Source organism: Hypanus sabinus, chromosome 9 (genome assembly GCF_030144855.1).
Source record: "Hypanus sabinus isolate sHypSab1 chromosome 9, sHypSab1.hap1, whole genome shotgun sequence".
NCBI lineage: Eukaryota > Metazoa > Chordata > Chondrichthyes > Myliobatiformes > Dasyatidae > Hypanus > Hypanus sabinus.
The window spans coordinates 89,343,508-89,361,010 of record NC_082714.1 but is presented as its reverse complement, the minus strand read 5'-3'; the positions used below and the strand labels follow the sequence as shown (position 1 = coordinate 89,361,010).

General features: G+C 44.5%; 1 protein-coding gene across 1 annotated transcript in view; it reads left to right on the top strand.

The window, feature by feature from the left end:
- LOC132399597 (E3 SUMO-protein ligase PIAS3-like) overlaps positions 1-17,503 on the top strand; it is a 49,058-nt gene that overhangs the window by 9,429 nt on the left and 22,126 nt on the right. The window contains exons 5-8 of the mRNA XM_059980121.1: positions 1,569-1,659; positions 6,155-6,289; positions 6,416-6,521; positions 11,940-12,013. Coding sequence (XP_059836104.1) covers positions 1,569-1,659; positions 6,155-6,289; positions 6,416-6,521; positions 11,940-12,013 — 406 coding nt within the window. The remainder of the gene's footprint in view (positions 1-1,568; positions 1,660-6,154; positions 6,290-6,415; positions 6,522-11,939; positions 12,014-17,503) is intronic.

The following is a 17,503-nucleotide window of genomic DNA, read 5'->3' as shown; positions in this document are numbered from 1 at the left end:
GTCTCCAGAGATGGAAACAGAAAGATCTAGAAAGGGGAGGGAAGTGTCGGAAATAGGCCAGGTGAATTTGAGGGCGGGGTGAAAGTTGGAGGTGAAGTTAATGAAGTCGACGAGCTCAGCATGTGTGCAGGAAGCAGCACCAATGCAGTTGTCGATATAATGTAAGAAAAGAGGAGGACGGATACCGGTGTAGGCTTGGAACATAGATTGTTCCACATGGCTGACAAAAAGGCAGGCATAGCTAGGACCCATGCGGGTGCCCATGGTTACACCTTTAGTTTGGAGGAAGTGGGAGGAGCCAAAGGAGAAATGGTTATGAGAAGGACTAACAATTGACTTAGACTTAAGAATTGATAAGGGGAAGGCACCACTTCACCTGTGAGTCAACTGGGGTGATATACTTTATCTCCATTTATACATTGGGGAGACCAGCTGCGGACTGGGAGACCGTTTCGTCAAACACCGGCGCTCACTCAGTCCTCCAGCAGTGGCGGGATCTCCCTGTGGCCACACACTTCAATTCCAAAGACCACTCCCACTCCGATATGTCTGTTCATGGCCTCCTCTACCGTCAAGATGAGGCCACATGCAGGTTGATGGAGCAATACCTTATCTCCCGCTCCCGCCTAGGTAACCTCCTACCTGCCAGCATGAACATTCAACTCACCGACCTCAGTTGATACCCCTGCCCCCCCCCCCCCCCTTACCCCATCCCTTTCTATAATTTTAGTCTGGTTTTCTTTCTCTTCTCCCCCCCCCCCCTCACTATAATCTCCCCCCAGCCCTAGCTTGCTTTCTTTCTCCTTTATTTCCCATAATTCTCCACCTTCCCCTAGCCCATTTCCCTTCAGCCTATCACTTCCAAGCTCTCTACTTCATCCCTCCCCCCACTTCTTATCCTCCCTCGACCATCCCATGTTACTTCACTCCTGATGAAGGGTTTTGGCCAGAAACATCGTCACTACCTCCTCCCATAGATGCTGTCTGGCCTGCTGAGTTCTGCCAGCATTTTGTGTTTTTACCTAATCAGCCAATCATGTGGCAGCAACCCAATGCATAAAAGCATGCAGACATTGTCAAAGGTTCAATTGTTGTTCAGACCAAATATCAGAATGGGGAAGAAATATGAACTAAGTGACTTTGACCATGGAATGATTGTTGATGCAGTACGGGGTGGTTTGAGTATCTCGGATACTCCTGGGATCTTCACCCACAACAGTCTGAGTTCACAGAGAATGGTGCGGAAAAACAAAAAAAAATCCAGTGAGCAGCAGTTCTGTGGGTGAAAACGCCTTGTTAATGAGAGGGGTCTGAGGAGAATGGTCAGACTGGTTCAATCTGATAGGAAGGTGACAGGGACTCAAATAACCATGTGTAACAATAGTAGTGTGCTGAAGAGCATCTGTGAATGCTCAACATGTCGAGCCTCGGAGGGGATGGTCTACATTGGCTTCCACTCCTGTACTGAATCACATGGCCGTGAGTCTATGTCATGTTGTGAAATTAGTTTTGTGGCAGCCATACAATGCAAGACATGATTGAACTACATTGAATATTTTTCTTTAAAGGTTCTGCTTGTGTGAGACCAGCTGCCCACAGGAAGATTATTTCCCTCCCAATTTATTTGTGAAAGTCAATGGGAAGCTGTGTCCTTTACCGGTAAGTGTTTCACCTCCTTGTTCTGTGGTCAATCCTGATCCACAGTACTCCCCTCCTTATCTCAGTCAACCGTGTTCTGTGGTCAATCCTGATCCACAGTACTCCCCTCCTTATCTCAGTCAACCGTGTTCTGTGGTCAATCCTGATCCACAGTACTCCCCTCCTTATCTCAGTCAACCGTGTTCTGTGGTCAATCCTGATCCACAGTACTCCCCTCCTTATCTCAGTCAACCGTGTTCTGTGGTCAACCCTGATCCACAGTACTCCCCTCCTTATCTCAGTCAACCGTGTTCTGTGGTCAACCCTGATCCACAGTACTCCCCTCCTTATCTCAGTCAACCGTGTTCTGTGGTCAACCCTGATCCACAGTACTCCCCTCCTTATCTCAGTCAACCGTGTTCTGTGGTCAACCCTGATCCACAGTACTCCCCTCCTTATCTCAGTCAACCGTGTTCTGTGGTCAACCCTGATCCACAGTACTCCCCTCCTTATCTCAGTCAACCGTGTTCTGTGGTCAATCCTGATCCACAGTACTCCCCTCCTTATCTCAGTCAACCGTGTTCTGTGGTCAACCCTGATCCACAGTACTCCCCTCCTTATCTCAGTCAACCGTGTTCTGTGGTCAACCCTGATCCACAGTACTCCCCTCCTTATCTCAGTCAACCGTGTTCTGTGGTCAACCCTGATCCACAGTACTCCCCTCCTTATCTCAGTCAACCGTGTTCTGTGGTCAATCCTGATCCACAGTACTCCCCTCCTTATCTCAGTCAACCGTGTTCTGTGGTCAACCCTGATCCACAGTACTCCCCTCCTTATCTCAGTCAACCGTGTTCTGTGGTCAACCCTGATCCACAGTACTCCCCTCCTTATCTCAGTCAACCGTGTTCTGTGGTCAACCCTGATCCACAGTACTCCCCTCCTTATCTCAGTCAACCGTGTTCTGTGGTCAACCCTGATCCACAGTACTCCCCTCCTTATCTCAGTCAACCGTGTTCTGTGGTCAACCCTGATCCACAGTACTCCCCTCCTTATCTCAGTCAACCGTGTTCTGTGGTCAACCCTGATCCACAGTACTCCCCTCCTTATCTCAGTCAACCGTGTTCTGTGGTCAACCCTGATCCACAGTACTCCCCTCCTTATCTCAGTCAACCGTGTTCTGTGGTCAACCCTGATCCACAGTACTCCCCTCCTTATCTCAGTCAACCGTGTTCTGTGGTCAACCCTGATCCACAGTACTCCCCTCCTTATCTCAGTCAACCGTGTTCTGTGGTCAACCCTGATCCACAGTACTCCCCTCCTTATCTCAGTCAACCGTGGATGTACGATATGAAGAGCAAACTGTTGTCCGTGCAGTAGGCTTCCCCTTTCCACACATCTGATGAATCCAATGCAGTTTGGAGGTTGCCAGTTGGTGTTGAACTCAACATAGAAGTTCATTTCAACCCCCTAAGCTGTATGGCATGGTAGCGTAGCGGTTAGCACAATCGCTCTGTGGTGCCCAGCAATCACCAATTGGAGTTCAGTTCCCACTGCTGTCTGTAAGGAGTTTGTACATTTTCCCTGTGACCACATGGATTTCCTCTGGGTGCTCTGTTTTTTCCCCACATTCCAAAGACCTACAGATTAGAGTTACTGAATTATGGACGTGCTACCAGAAGCATGGTGAAAGCTACGGCTGTCCCCAGCATATTCACAGATTGTGGTATTGACATAAAACAACATTTTTCACTACGTGTTTTGACGTACATGTGACAAATAAAGCTAATCTGGGGCTTATTGTGGTTGATTGCTGGTGACTAGTGACACAAACACAAAACTCAGCAAATGCACAAAGTTACCGAAAGCAAAACAGAATGAGACAACGTAGAGTCTGACAAAGGTGAATTGTCATACCTGGAACTTCATAGTATAACTGCATAGTATAATTGGAGGAGAACACAGTAGATGTGTCTGGTGTAAAACTGAAAAAGGAGCTGGATATTAGGTCAGCTTTGACCATAATCCCAGAGGCTGACTACAACAGACTATTTTCTAAGATACCATTAGAGAAGACCTCAGTGATGCTAAAGACTGACACAGGTGACAACGTGTCTCCCAATGGCAAACTGAAAGTAAATATAATGTATGGAGGCCAACACAACCGTTATAGCTTTATGTATTGAAAGACCAACACTTTTTGGACGTGAATGGTTGAGGAAAAATCCAACTAGACTGGAATTCAATCAAAGGTGTCAGTGTGGCATCAACACGCAATTGGAGCGCAGATGATATCACTAACCAGAGGCTGTCACAGCTGCTTAATGCTAATCAGAAGGTATTTTGAGGAAGGAATATAAACAGATTGAAGACTTGGCCAGAAGCTGTTCGAGAAGCCAAGAAGTTCAGAGTGCACTTTTACACCTGTGGGAGTGGCCATCTTCACCATAGCAATGAGTATATATTGACTTTGCTGGGCTATTCATGGACTCCATGTTCCTGATTGCTGTGGATGGTCATTCCAAGTGGCCGGAGGTTATACCAATGAAGTCACCCTATCAGAAACGACTATTTTCACTCAGAAGACTCTTTTCCAGAAATGGCTTACCAGAACAAATTGTGAGTGACAACAGATTACAATACACATCAGAAGAGTTCAGATATTCATGAAGAAAGTTGGCATCAGACATTTCAAATCAGGTTCTCACCACCCAGCAAAGAATGGATTAGCTGACAGGTTTGTTCAAACCTTCAAGAAGTGCATTAAAGCGATGGACAAGATGGACAATTTCCTTTGTCTTTCAGAACTCTGTTCAGGTGATGGCAAATTAAATACCTGCAATGCTGTTCATGAGCAGGAATCTGAGATCTCACGTAGACCTTCTGAAACCAGATCTACAGAGGGAAGTGCAGAATAAACAGTTGCCAAGTGAAGCACCGAGAATCTTGTGATCACCCGGTATGAGAACTAGATCACTGATGTACACAGTGAATTTTGGAGGTCAGACTTGGAGATATTACATACTAGGTGATTGCATCCAACAAGACGGACACATTACAGTCACCAGACTTGCCCCTCAGTGATGATCACATCACTACCAGAAATGTGACACTGCAACATGAGAGGATTCTCTTAGACAAGACACCTGCCAGACCTGATGCCACTCCACAGATCCAGAGGCTCTATCCTGAAAAACCCCCCAAAGGACTGAACCCTTAGAACAGTGAAATTAGTTATGGACTGTTATTGTGAAAGCATTTTTATTTGGAATATGGGTTTATGAAAGGGAAATTGGATGCTTTGTACAGTTTTATGTTGTATTAATCTAAAGGGATAATGTATTGATCTATTTCTTTTAGAGTAATGACCCCACCAACACTAGGTATTAATCTGTTGTCTGCACGTGCGCTACTGTCTACACCTGCACATTGTTCTGTCTCTCTCATGAATGCACCAGTTAAAGCCATCTCCAGTGTACGTGCTTTTATTTAATTGATATGTAGTTGTGCACAGACACAACTACCTTGTACATCTTTGGAACGTGGGGGGAGCTGGAGCAGCCCGAAGAAGCCCACGTGGTCACGGAGGGAATGCGCAAACTCTTTACAGACAATGGCAGGAATTGAATCAGGATCACGGTCTCTGTAATACCTTTCTGCTGACTGTTAAGCTACTGTGCGACCCCTATTGAAAAGATACTTTGACATGTACGTCGATAGGAGAAGTTTAGAGGGATGGGGGCAAATGAAACTAGCTTGGATGGGTGTCGGGTAGGCATGGAGCAGTTGGTCTGAAGGGCCTGTTTTGTGCTGTATGACTATAACTCCATGCCCCTCCTGATTTTTAGTCTCTTTATTTAGAGATGCAGCACAGTAACAGGTCCTTCCGGCCCCAAGGGCCCTCTCTGACCGATTACACCCATGCTACATCGTACATATTGGAATGTGGGAGGAAATTGCAGAGCCACGTGGTCACGGGGAAAATGTACAAACTTCTTGCAGACAGTGGTGGAATTGAACCTGGTCGCTTGTGCTGTAAGCATTATGCTAACTGCTACACTACCTAAAGATTTCACTTGGTTATATTTACATCATGGACAGCTCACGTTTTATATCTTCTGTTAGAACCAGCACAAGTTCAAGTTTATTGTCATTCAACCAGACACATGTATACTGCCAGACAAAACAACGTTCCTCTGGATCAAAGTGCACAAAACAGTACATATAATTCACACAAACAATATGTCAAGTAATGATAGCATAAATAATTTAATGAATAATTAGGTACATCTACAACACGGGTTAAATAGTAAACAGTATGAACTGGTTCACCGTGAGCAGCATCCAGGAAAAGGTTTGTGTCTGTTATCCTAGGCTGCTCTTTGAGCGTGCTGAGTGCATGAGAGAGAAAGAGAATAGAGTACACTGTGCTTTCATTTGGGTCATAGCTAGTCACTGAAAGTGGAATCTGCTTCTTACTGTGTGTGCCTTTACATTTGAACCATTAATTCCACAACAGGGCTACCTCCCTCCAACCAAAAATGGGGTGGAGCCGAAACGACCCAGTCGACCAATCAACATAACCTCGCTGGTTAAGCTCACGGCAACCATCCCCAATATGATCACGGTGAATTGGTCCTCCGAGTATGGCAGGGTGAGTCTTAGCTTGAATGGTCTTTGCCCAGTATTGGCTTTGAGTTCGGGGAAGACTTGGTGGCTCCCATTGGATAACCTTTTCCTCCTTCCTCTCTCTCCCCCTCCCCGGTGTTTTGTTGAGCAGAACTATTCCGTGTCTGTGTATCTGGTCAAGCAGCTGACATCAGCCACACTGTTGCAAAGGCTGCGAGCCAAGGGGATTCGGAATCCGGACCACTCGAGGGCCTTGAGTAAGTGGATAGGGAGAGGGCGAGTTGGAGTTGGGCAGGAGTGGCATGGGGAAGGAATACATGGGTGTCTTACAGTTCTGAAAAACTTGGGTTTGATCCTGTCCTTTGTGCAGAGTTTCCCTTTGGTGATCCGGTCACCTCCCATGTCCGACAATGGTAGGTGAATGACAGGAGTCAAGGGGAAGGGTTAGTGGAGAATAAGTTAAAGAGCTAATAGGGGGTGGGATTGGAATAGAACTGAATTGTTTATTTATTTCTGTATTTTTATTTATTTAGAGATGGAATGCAGAACAGGCCCTTCCGGCCCATTGAGCCAGCAACCCACCAATTTAACCCTAGCCTAATCAGACGGCAATTTACAATGACCATTAACCAACCAGTACGTCTTTGGACTGTGGGAGGAAAACGGAGCACCCAGAGGAAAACCCACATGCACATAGGGAGGAACATACAAACTTGCTTACTAAGGGCGCCGGATTTGAACTTTGACGTCCCAAGTTATAACAACATCATGCTATTGCCAGCATGGCGTTACTCACCTGAGAACCATCAGGAGTATAAAATCCATGAGGGGCATAGGTGCAGTGAATATGCAGTCGTGTTCACAGGGTTATGGGAACCTAGATCTAGAAAGTATAGATTTAAGATGAGAGGAATAAGGTCTAATAGAAACTTAGACCCAGAGGGCAGTCCATTTATGGAAGGAGCTACCAGAGGAAGTGGTTGAGGCAGGTAGATTAATGACATTTGGATAGGTACAGGTATAGGAAAGGTTTAGAGGGATTTGGCATAAATGAAACTGGCTTAGATAGGCATCTTGGTTAGTATGGATTGTTGAAAGATGGCTGAAAGATGCCTCCATGTTATAGGAAGGATGCAATTACACTGAAGGAGACGTAGAGGAAATTCACTAGCATGGTACCTGGGAATGAGAGTTTCTGTTAAAAGTTTGGAGAGGCTGACTTTAACTTCCTTGGAGCAGAAGAGGCTGAGGGAGACTTGATAGAGGTGTAGATAGCTATGAGGGGCAGAAATAGGGGAGATGGTAAGAAACTCCACCATAATAGAGACTGAGAGTGGAGGTTTGAGGCAAGGGGTAAGAGGGTTTGAGGGTATCGAACAAAAGTTATTTCACCCAGAAGGTGGTTGCAATGGGGAATTCTCTGCCTGCAAAGGCAGAGGAGGTAGGGACTTGCAGAACATCCAAACAATATGGCATTGTAGCATAGCAGTTTAATCTTCAGTACGGAAAGGTTGAGACGGATACATGGGGCATGTGCAGACAAATGGGATGAGCGTTGATGGGCATGAGCATGCTTGGAGCCTGTTGTTTCCTTGCTGTGTGACTTTATGGACCTGAATAGCATTCTGTCATGATGCTAAAGCAACTGGAGATACATTTGTAAATTCACAAGTCATTCAGAATTGCAACAGACACACAACTCTTTGAGCTGGGGTTGTGTGGCCTGTGAGATTACCGCAGTACTAATGATGTTTTCCCACCAAGCCAGCTAGGGGTTTAAGTCTGAAATAAAACTGATTTCTGCAGGAAACTATAAACTTCCTTTCAAGAAAGGAAATCTGCTCAACACACAAAATGCTGGAGGAACTCGGCAAATCAGGCAGCATCTACGGAAATAAATAAACAGTCGATGTTTCGGGCCCAAATCCTTCATCAGAACTAGAATGGGAGGGAGGGAGATGCCAGAATAAGAAGATGGGGAAAAGGGAAAGCAGGACAAGTAAGATGGTGATAGGTGAAACTTCCACCTTCTAACTGGGAGGTGATAAGTGGAAAAAGCAAAGGGCTGGAGCAGAAGGAATCTGATGGAGGAGAGTAGACAGTTGGAGAAAGGGAATGAGGAGGGGCACTAGGATGAGGTGATATAGGCAAGTGAGGAGAAGAGGTAAGAGGCTAAAGTGGGGAATAGAAGAAGAGGGAAGGGAGAGGGAAAAATTACTGGAAGGAGAAATCAATGTTGGAGTTGGAGCCTACCCAGTCAATATGAGGTGCTGTTCCTCCACTTTGAGAGTGGCCTAACCTTGGCAGAAGAGGAGGGCATGGACTGGCATGTCAAAATGGGAATAGGGATAGGAATTAAAATGGTTGGCCTCTAGGAAAATCTTCTATTTTGCAGAGGTGCTCAACATTCTGCTCAGCTGACCTGGACCTTTGTATGACTCCAGACCCTGTACACTTTGGTTGAGTCTTAACAGCCACCTGAAATTCTCCAGCTTGAAGCCAACAATGTACATACTCTAAAACACAATTTTTGTTCTTGAGACAATTCATTTTATTTGCTAACAAAAGAAAATCTTCAGATGCTGGAAATCCAAGCAATACACACAAAATGCTGGAGGAAGTCAGCAGGCCAGACAGCATCTATGGAAAAAATTACAGTCGATGTAATTGCAGGCTGAGACTCTTCGGCGGGACTGGAGTAAAAAAGATGAGTAGATTTAAAAGGTGGAGGGGAGAGAAAAATGAGGTGATAGGTGAAACCGGGAGGGGGAGGGATGAAATAAAGAGCTGGGAAGTTGATTGGTGAAAGCGATACAGGGCTGGAGATACGAAGAGGAATCAAATAGAAGACAAGGCCGTGGAAGAAAGAAAAGGGGGGTGGAGGAGCACCAGAGAGAGAGGCAATGGACAGATGAGGTGAGAGGGGGGAATGGTGGGGAGAAGCATTACTGGAAGTTTGAGAAATTGACATTCATGCCATCAGGTTGGAGGCTACCCAGAAGAAATATGAGGTGGTGTTCCTCTGAACTGAGTGTGGCTTCATTGTGACAGTAGTGGGGGCCATGGATAGACACATTGGAATGGGAAGTGGAATTAAATTGGCTGGCCACTGAGAGATTGGCTTTTTCTGGTGGAATGAGTGTAGATGGTCTGCGAAGTGGTCTCCCAATCTACATAGGGTCTCACCGATTATACAGGAAGCCACGCTGGGAGCACTGGGTACAGTATATGACCCCAGCAGAGTCACAGGTGAAGTGATGCTTCACCTAGAAGGATTGTTTGGGGTGCTGAATGGTAATGAGGGAGGTGGTGTAGTGGCAGGTGTAGCACTTGTTTCGCTTGCAATGAAAAGTGGCAGGAGGGAGATCAGTGGATGGCATGAATGGACAAGGGATCCTTGCAGTAAGTGAGGGGGAGCGAAAGATGTGCTTGGTGGTGGGATCCCATTGGTGATGGAAGTTTCAGAGAAATATGTGCTGGATGTGGAGGGGTGGTAGGTGGGGACAGAAGGAACTTTATTCCTGGTGGGGCAACAGGAGGATGGGGTGAGAGTGGATGTGCGTGAAATGCAAGAGATGTGGTTGAGGGCAGCATTGATGGTGGATGAAGGGAAGCCCCTTTCTTTGAAGAAGGAGGATATCTTCATTCTCGAATGAAAAGCCTCATTATGCAGCGGAGACGGAGGAATTGAGAGAAGGGAATGGCGTTTTTACAAGTAACGGGAAGGGAAGAGGGATAGTCCAGTTAGTTGTGAGAGTCCATGGGTTTGTAATAGACTTCAGTAGATAAGCTGTCTCCAGAGATAGAGACAGTGAGATCGAGAAAGGGGAGGGAGGGGTTGGAAATGGACCAGGTAAATTTGAGGGCAGGGTGGAAGTTGGAGGCAAAGTTGATGAGTTCTGCATGGGTGCAGGAAGCAGCACCAACACAGGCATTGATGTAGCGTAGGAAAAATGGAAGCCGGCCACCAGTCTGGGCTTGGAACACAAACTGTTCCACGTAGCCAACAAAAAGGCAGGCATAGCTGGGACCCTTGTGAGTTCCCATGACCACCTTTTGTTTGAAGGAAGTGGGAGGAGCCAAAGTAGAAATTGTTAAGAGTGAGGACAAGTTCTGCTAGACAGAGGAGACTGGTGGTGCAGGGGAACTGGTTGGGTTTGGTGTCCAGAAAGAAACAGAGTTTTGAGGCCTGTGTGGTGGGGGATGGCGATGTAAAGGGACTGGACACCCATCATAAAAATAAGATGATGGGAGCCAGGGAACTTGAAATCATTGAAAAGGTCTAGTGTGTGAAGTGTCATGGATGTAGGTAGGAAGGGATTGAACTTCTGTGGGGGGGGGGGAAATATTATTTACTGTGGTGCTTTAGCCATAGTAGGAGCCTCAGCTAAACACTCCCAACTCCTGTGGGAGATCACCAACTTGTTCTGGTCTTTGAGCCGCTGTGTCACCAATGTCATGGACAAACTGGCTACTGTATTTCTTAAATTAAAATTGTTAAATTAAAATTATTACCATGACTTGACTTCAGGAAGTGATTTAGACCCAAGGAGTCATAAAGCACAAAAACAGGCCCTTTGGCCCACCATATCTGTGCTATCAACTGTTTATCTCTATTAATCTAATTTTCCAGCACTTGGTGTAGCCTTGGCATTTCAGGTGCTTGTTAGACATAAGTCTTAGATCAGCACAGGAACAGCCCACACTGTTGTGCTGAACCAATTAAATTAGGAATCAGATGGCCAACTAATTTTTTCTCTGCCCACAGAATGTCCATATCCTTCCATTTTCCTCACATCCATGCACCTATCTAAACACCTCTTAAAAGTCCCTAATGTTTTTGCCTCTACCACCACATCTGGGCACCACATTCCAGGCACCCAATACTCTGTGTTTAATAAAAAAAATATACTCAACTTGTCCCTGGCATATGGAGAAAGTAGAGTCTCGACCCTGAAAGGCTGAACATCCGTTTGTCTGCAGTCCTGAAGCAGGGACCTGACCCTAAACATTGACTTTCCCCTCGACTCCACAGACACTGTCTTCACAAACTTGTGGATCCTCAGTGTGCAGTTGTGGGGCTTCACAGTTGTGTAGCACCAGCAATCGGGTTCAATTACCACCACTATCTGAGGTATCTATATGTACTCCCCGTGACCATGCGGATTTCCCCTGGGTGCTCCAGTTTCCTCCCACATTCCAAAACTCTGCAGGTTAGGGTTAGTGAGTTGTGGGCATGCTACATTGGTGCCAGAAGCATGGTGGCACTTGTGGGTTGTCCCCAGCACAGTGTTGGTCATCGAGACAAATGAAGCATTTCACTGTATGTTTTGATGTACATGTGATAAATAAAACTAATCATTACAGGTATGTGGCAGGTGAGGTAAACTCAGATTGGAAGAATCTAAAGGGATATTGCTAGCAGTACCATGGCTCAGCCAGAGTTGCCCTTAACGTTAATGAGGAGATAAAATGGTCCCATCTCCATTCGAATAGCCGGTATGAATGCACACTACTGTGGTACTGTGGCCATGTGCACACGGTGAGATGACTTGGTCCTGCCCCTGCCCACCCCCCCACCCGTTCCATCATCAGCGTTAGAGGGTTTCTTGCTGGATTACCTATGTGGTCTGTACTGGCATTGATTTTTTTCTTTTAATCTGCCTCTGTTCCAGTCAAAGAGAAGCTGACTGCAGATCCCGACAGTGAGATCGCCACGACGAGCTTACGGGTGTCGCTTATCTGCCCCGTGCGTAATTTTGCAGTAGCTCGCTTATCCGGAGCCGCCGCTTGCTATCAAGATAGGGCTTGGCTTTTGCAGGCTCTCCTCTCTTTCGAAAGCTACCCATTGACGCTATTCAGCCTGTAGTTTGGAACATTGCTGAGAGCTGCCTCCGATAGCACAGGGATCAGTCCCAAACACTGGCAGGAGACGTAAGTGGGCTCAGGATCAATGCACTAGGAAAGGAATCAGAATCAGGGTTTACTATCACCGACATACACTCAATGGCCACTTTATTAGGTACACCACATTGAGGCAAATATCTAATTAGCCAATCATGTGGCAGCAACTCAAAGCATAAACGCATGCAGACGTGGTCAAAGAGGTTCAGTTGTTCAGACCCAACATCAGAACGGGCAAGAAATGTGATCAAAGTGACTTTGACTGTGGAATGATTGTTGGTGTCGGACGGGGTGGTTTGAGTAGCTCAGAAACTGCTGATCTCCAGGGATTTTCATGCAAAACCGTCTCTAATGGTGCAAAAAAAATTTCTTTAAATTCGGTGAGTAGTAATTCTGTGGGACTTGATAATGAGAGAGGTCAGAGTAGAATGGCCAGACTTGTTTAAGCTGACAGGATAACTTAAATAACCATGCGTTACAACAGTGGTGTGCAGAAGAGCGTCTCTGAATGCACAATGCGTTGAACCTTGAAGTGGTTGGGTTACAGCAGCAGAAGACCACGAACATACTCGGTGGCAAATTTAGATATGGCACTGGAGTGGTGCTTATTCTCACAGTCATAAGTATAATGCAAGTAGAGCAGGGAGCTAAGCACACAGCCGTACCCAATAAAGTGGCCCCTGAGTGTATGTTGTGAAATTTGTTGTTTAAGAGCAGCAGTACATTAAAAAAATTACTATAAGTTACAATAAGAAATATTTTAAAAAGTGAGCTAGTGTTCATGGACCATTCTGAAATCGCTGTCTCTGTGCTGGGAGTAGAAGTACGACCAAGGGATCGGACTTTCCAAAGTTTGGACGTGGGGTACCACAATAAGTGTTCTTGGTATAACAGTGGTCAAGTGTGTTGGTTCAACTGGTTCCATAGGTGGTATGTTGGTGGTAATTATTCAGAGACTTCTTCAAGCTGGCCTGGTTGAATCCCCCACTACTTATTGTAATTTATAGATTTTATTACCATGTATTGCTTTGTATTACTGCTGCAAAACAACAAATTTCCTGACAAATGTCAGTGATATTAAACCTGATTCTGAAATCTGATGGCAGAGGGGAAGAAGCCTTTCCTAAAACATTGAGTGTGTGATGGTAGTAATGAGAAGAGGGTACATCCTGGGTGGTGAGTGTCCTTTATGATAAATGCTGCCTTCCTGAAGCACCGTCTTTTGAAGATGTCCTTGATTGTGGGGAAGCTAGTGACCATGGTGGAGCTGGCTGAGTTTACAACCCTCTGCAGCCTGTGCGTTGTTCCCCCCACCCTCCCATACCAGACGGAGATTCATACAGTTACCTGGGTTGGGGAGAAGTGGTTTTACTGAGACTTTTAGGGGAACTGGAGGAAGTGTGGTAATTAGAACGTGTCAAATTTATTGACTGTAATGTAAGCATGTGTGTTCTGAAAAGCTTACTTGTGCCAGCATCGTGTGCACATAGTATTGGAGACAAATCTGTCATAAGAAAAATATTAACAAGAAAGAACACAATTGGAACAACAGAAGTCCATTGTAGTGCAAAGTAGTCTTAGTGTTGACTCTGAGGGTAGAATCACTGATGTGTTGTGAAATTTGGTGTTTTACGGCAGCAGTACTTTGCAATACACAAAAAGCCTATATTACAATAAATGTATAGTGTATATCTGTGTGTATGTATATACAGTGCCTATAAAAAGTATTCACCTCCCCCCCACCTTGGAAGTTTTCATGTTTTATTGTTTTACAGCATTACATCACATTGGATTTAATTTAGCTTTTTTGACACTGATTATCAAAAAAGACACTTTTGTGTCAAAGTGAAAACTGATCTCTACAAAATGATGTAAATTAATTGCAAATATAAAACACAAAATAATTGCATAAGTATTCACCCCCTTCAGCTTAGTATCTAGTGGATGCACCTTTGGTAGCAATTACAGACTCGAGTCTGCATGGATAGGTCTGTATCAGCTTTGCACATCTGGATACTGCAGTTTTTCCACGTTCTGCTTGTTTTACGGTGGTTGGCACTCAGCTTAATGGTGCATTACCGCCACCTTCTGCTCTGGAGTGTGGATCAGATGATAGACTTGCATTCTTAATCCCTTCACCCATTCACATGCACACACATATATACCCTAATCTACACTTTATCCTTCTTTCTTTGGCCATCCTAGTACCCTAAAAAAAAACCTGTATCCCATAAGAAAGCTAAAAGTACCCTGACCTGTGCTCTCTCACCCATGCCCAGTAACCCTTTTAATGTGAATTCATGCAACCCCAATTCCCTTAGATTAATTCTCATCATCTCTCTCTGTATCCCATACTTCCTGCAACTCAGAATGACATGTTCTACTGACTCCTCTTCCTGAAATTCCTCACACAAACCTGTCTGGTGTTTCCCTGTCATTTTCAGTGTTTTGTTTAGTGCACAGTGCCCCAGCCTTAACCTAGTCCACACAGTTTCCTCTCTTCTGTATCCACTGCCTACCCTCGTACCTGTAACACTTCTGTATTTGATACAAATGCCTCCCTTTCCCCTCCCTGTTCCATCTTTCTTGCCACATTTGGATGTTTCCCCCCCAGATTAAACCTTAGCCTCTGCTTTACTGATACTAATGTACATTTCTATATTTTCTTTCTTTAATGCCCTCTTTACAAAACTGCTCAATCTCTGTCAGATTGCATGGGGATCATGAGTGAACAGCCCTTTTCAAGTCCATCCACATATTCTCAATTGGATTGAGGTCTGTACTCTGACTTGGCCACAACAGAACATTAACTTTGTTGTTTTTAAGCCATTCCTGTGTAGCTTTGACTTTATGCTTGGGGTCATTGTCTTGCTGGAAAACAAATCTTCTCCCAAGTCGCAGTTCTCTTGCAGGCTGCAGCAGGTTTTCCTCCAGGATTTCTCTGTATTTTGCTGCATTCATTTTACCCTGTACCTCTGCAAGCCTTCCAGGGCCTGCTGCAGTGAATCATCCCCACAGCATGATGCAGCCACCACCATGCTTCACGGTAGGGACGGTGTGTTTTTGATGATGTGCGGTGTTTGGCTTATGTTAAACATAGCAATTAGTCTGATGGCCAGAAAGCTCAATTTTGGTTTCATCAGACTATTGAACCTTCTTCCAGCCAACATCAGTCTCCCACATGCCCTCTGGCAAACTCGAGCAGAGATTTCATCTGTTTTTTTCCCCCCACAGTGGCCATCTCTTTGCCTCTGCCCTTTAAAGCTGTGATTGGTGAAGCACCCGGGCAACAGATGTTGTATGTGCAGTCTCTCCCATCTCAGCCACTGAAGCTTGTAACATCCCTAGGTTGTCATTGGTCTCTTGGTGGCTTCCCTCACTCGTCCCCTTCTTGCATGGTCATTCAATTTTAAAGGATGGCCTGCAGATTTACAGTTGTGCCATATTCTTTCCATTTCTTGATGATTGACCTAACTGTACTCTAAGGGATATTCATTGACTTAGTCCATCTCCATTGACTTGTGCTTTTCAATAACCTTTTCAGAGTTGCTTGGAGTGTTCTTTTGTCTTCATGTTGTAGTTTTGCCAGGATACTGACTCACCAGCAGTTGGACCTTCTGGATCCAAGTGTATTTTTACTACAATCAATTGAAACACCTTGACTGCACAAAGGTCTCCAATACGAGTCTTGATTTTACTAATTAATGTGACTTCTAAAACCAATTGGCTGCACCAATGAAGGTTTTGTGTGTCATATTAAAGGGGGGGGGGGGTTTTGAATACTTTTATAGGTACTGTGTGTGTGTGTGTGTATATATAGATAGCAAAAATAGGGAGGTAGTGGTTAGGGTTGTGCAGGTTGCCTAAAGAACTAAGCAGTTAAAAGGAGGTAGCTGAGGTAGCTGTCCTTGAACCTGCTGGTGTTGAACTCCTGCCTGACGAGAGCTGCCAGAAGATGATATGGCCCAGATGGCAGGGATTTTTAATGATGAATGTTGCGTTCTTGACACAGTGTCTCATCAAGATGGTTTCACCTTTAAACCAATGGGACTAAACTGACTGCAATATGGCTATGTTGAGGTTCAACACACAAGATGAAGCAAGGGCAGGCATCTCCTTGACCTCGCTTGACCGGTCATTATATCTGAGGCTAATCACTTCTGACCAAAATTGTAGTGTCTGGACAAATAGAACAGAGAGCAATACTGCTCCTTTGGCCCAGATGTTATTGCCGACCTTTTAACCTGCTCCTAATATCAACCTAACCCTTCTCTGCCACGTGGCCCTCCATTTTTCTATCATCCATGTGCCTATCTAAGAGTCTCTTAAATCTCCCTTATGTTCTGCCTCTACCACCGCCACCGCAGCAGTGTGTTTCTTGCACCCACCACTCTCTGTGCAAATAAATAGATTTTAAAAAAAACTTACCTCTGATCTCCCCTCTACCTTCCTCCAATCGTCTTAAATTTATGCCCCCTTTATATTTGCCATTTCTGTCCTGGGGAGAAAGTTATTGCTGTCCACTTGATCTATGCCTCATCATCTTGTACCTATCAAGGCACCTCTTCTCCTCCTTCACTTAAAGAGTAAAGCCTGAGGTCACTCAGCCTATCTTCTTTCTTTTTCAATCTTTTTGTTGAATTTCATATATAAAAAAAAACATAACATAATAATGAATAGGTTATAAATGCAGTAGACTTGAAATTAAATTAATAATAAGATAACAATATCCTATTAAAATATCAACAAAAAAAAGTACATTAATCAATCAAGCCTATAATAATTATACATGAAAAAATTAAGAATAATCATCAAAAGAAAAAAAAAATTTAAAATACAAGAAAAAAATATATTGGGAAAAAAAACACTAAACTAAATTAACATGGGCAATAATAACAGTTTATATGTATATGATAGTGTCAAAAACTCCGGAACTATATACCAGAACAAGAATAAGCAGAGAGAAGGTCTGGAAGAGGCCAGATTAATTCGTATGAAAATGTCGAATGAACAGTCCCCAAGTTTCTTCAAATTTAATTGATGAGTCAAAAATAGTGCTTCTAATTTTTTCCAAGCTCAGATAAGAAATAGTTTGAGAGAACCACTGAAACGTGGTAGGAGGATTTACTTCTTTCCAATTTTGAAATATAGACCTGGCCATTAATGTTACAAAAGCAATCATTCGTCTAATTGAAGGGGAAAACTGATTACCATCCTCATTTGGTATACCAAAAATTGCAGTAATAAAATGAGGTTGTAAATCAATATTCCAAATTGAGGAAATGGTAGCAAATATGTCTTTCCAATAGTTATATAAGGTGGGACATGACCAAAA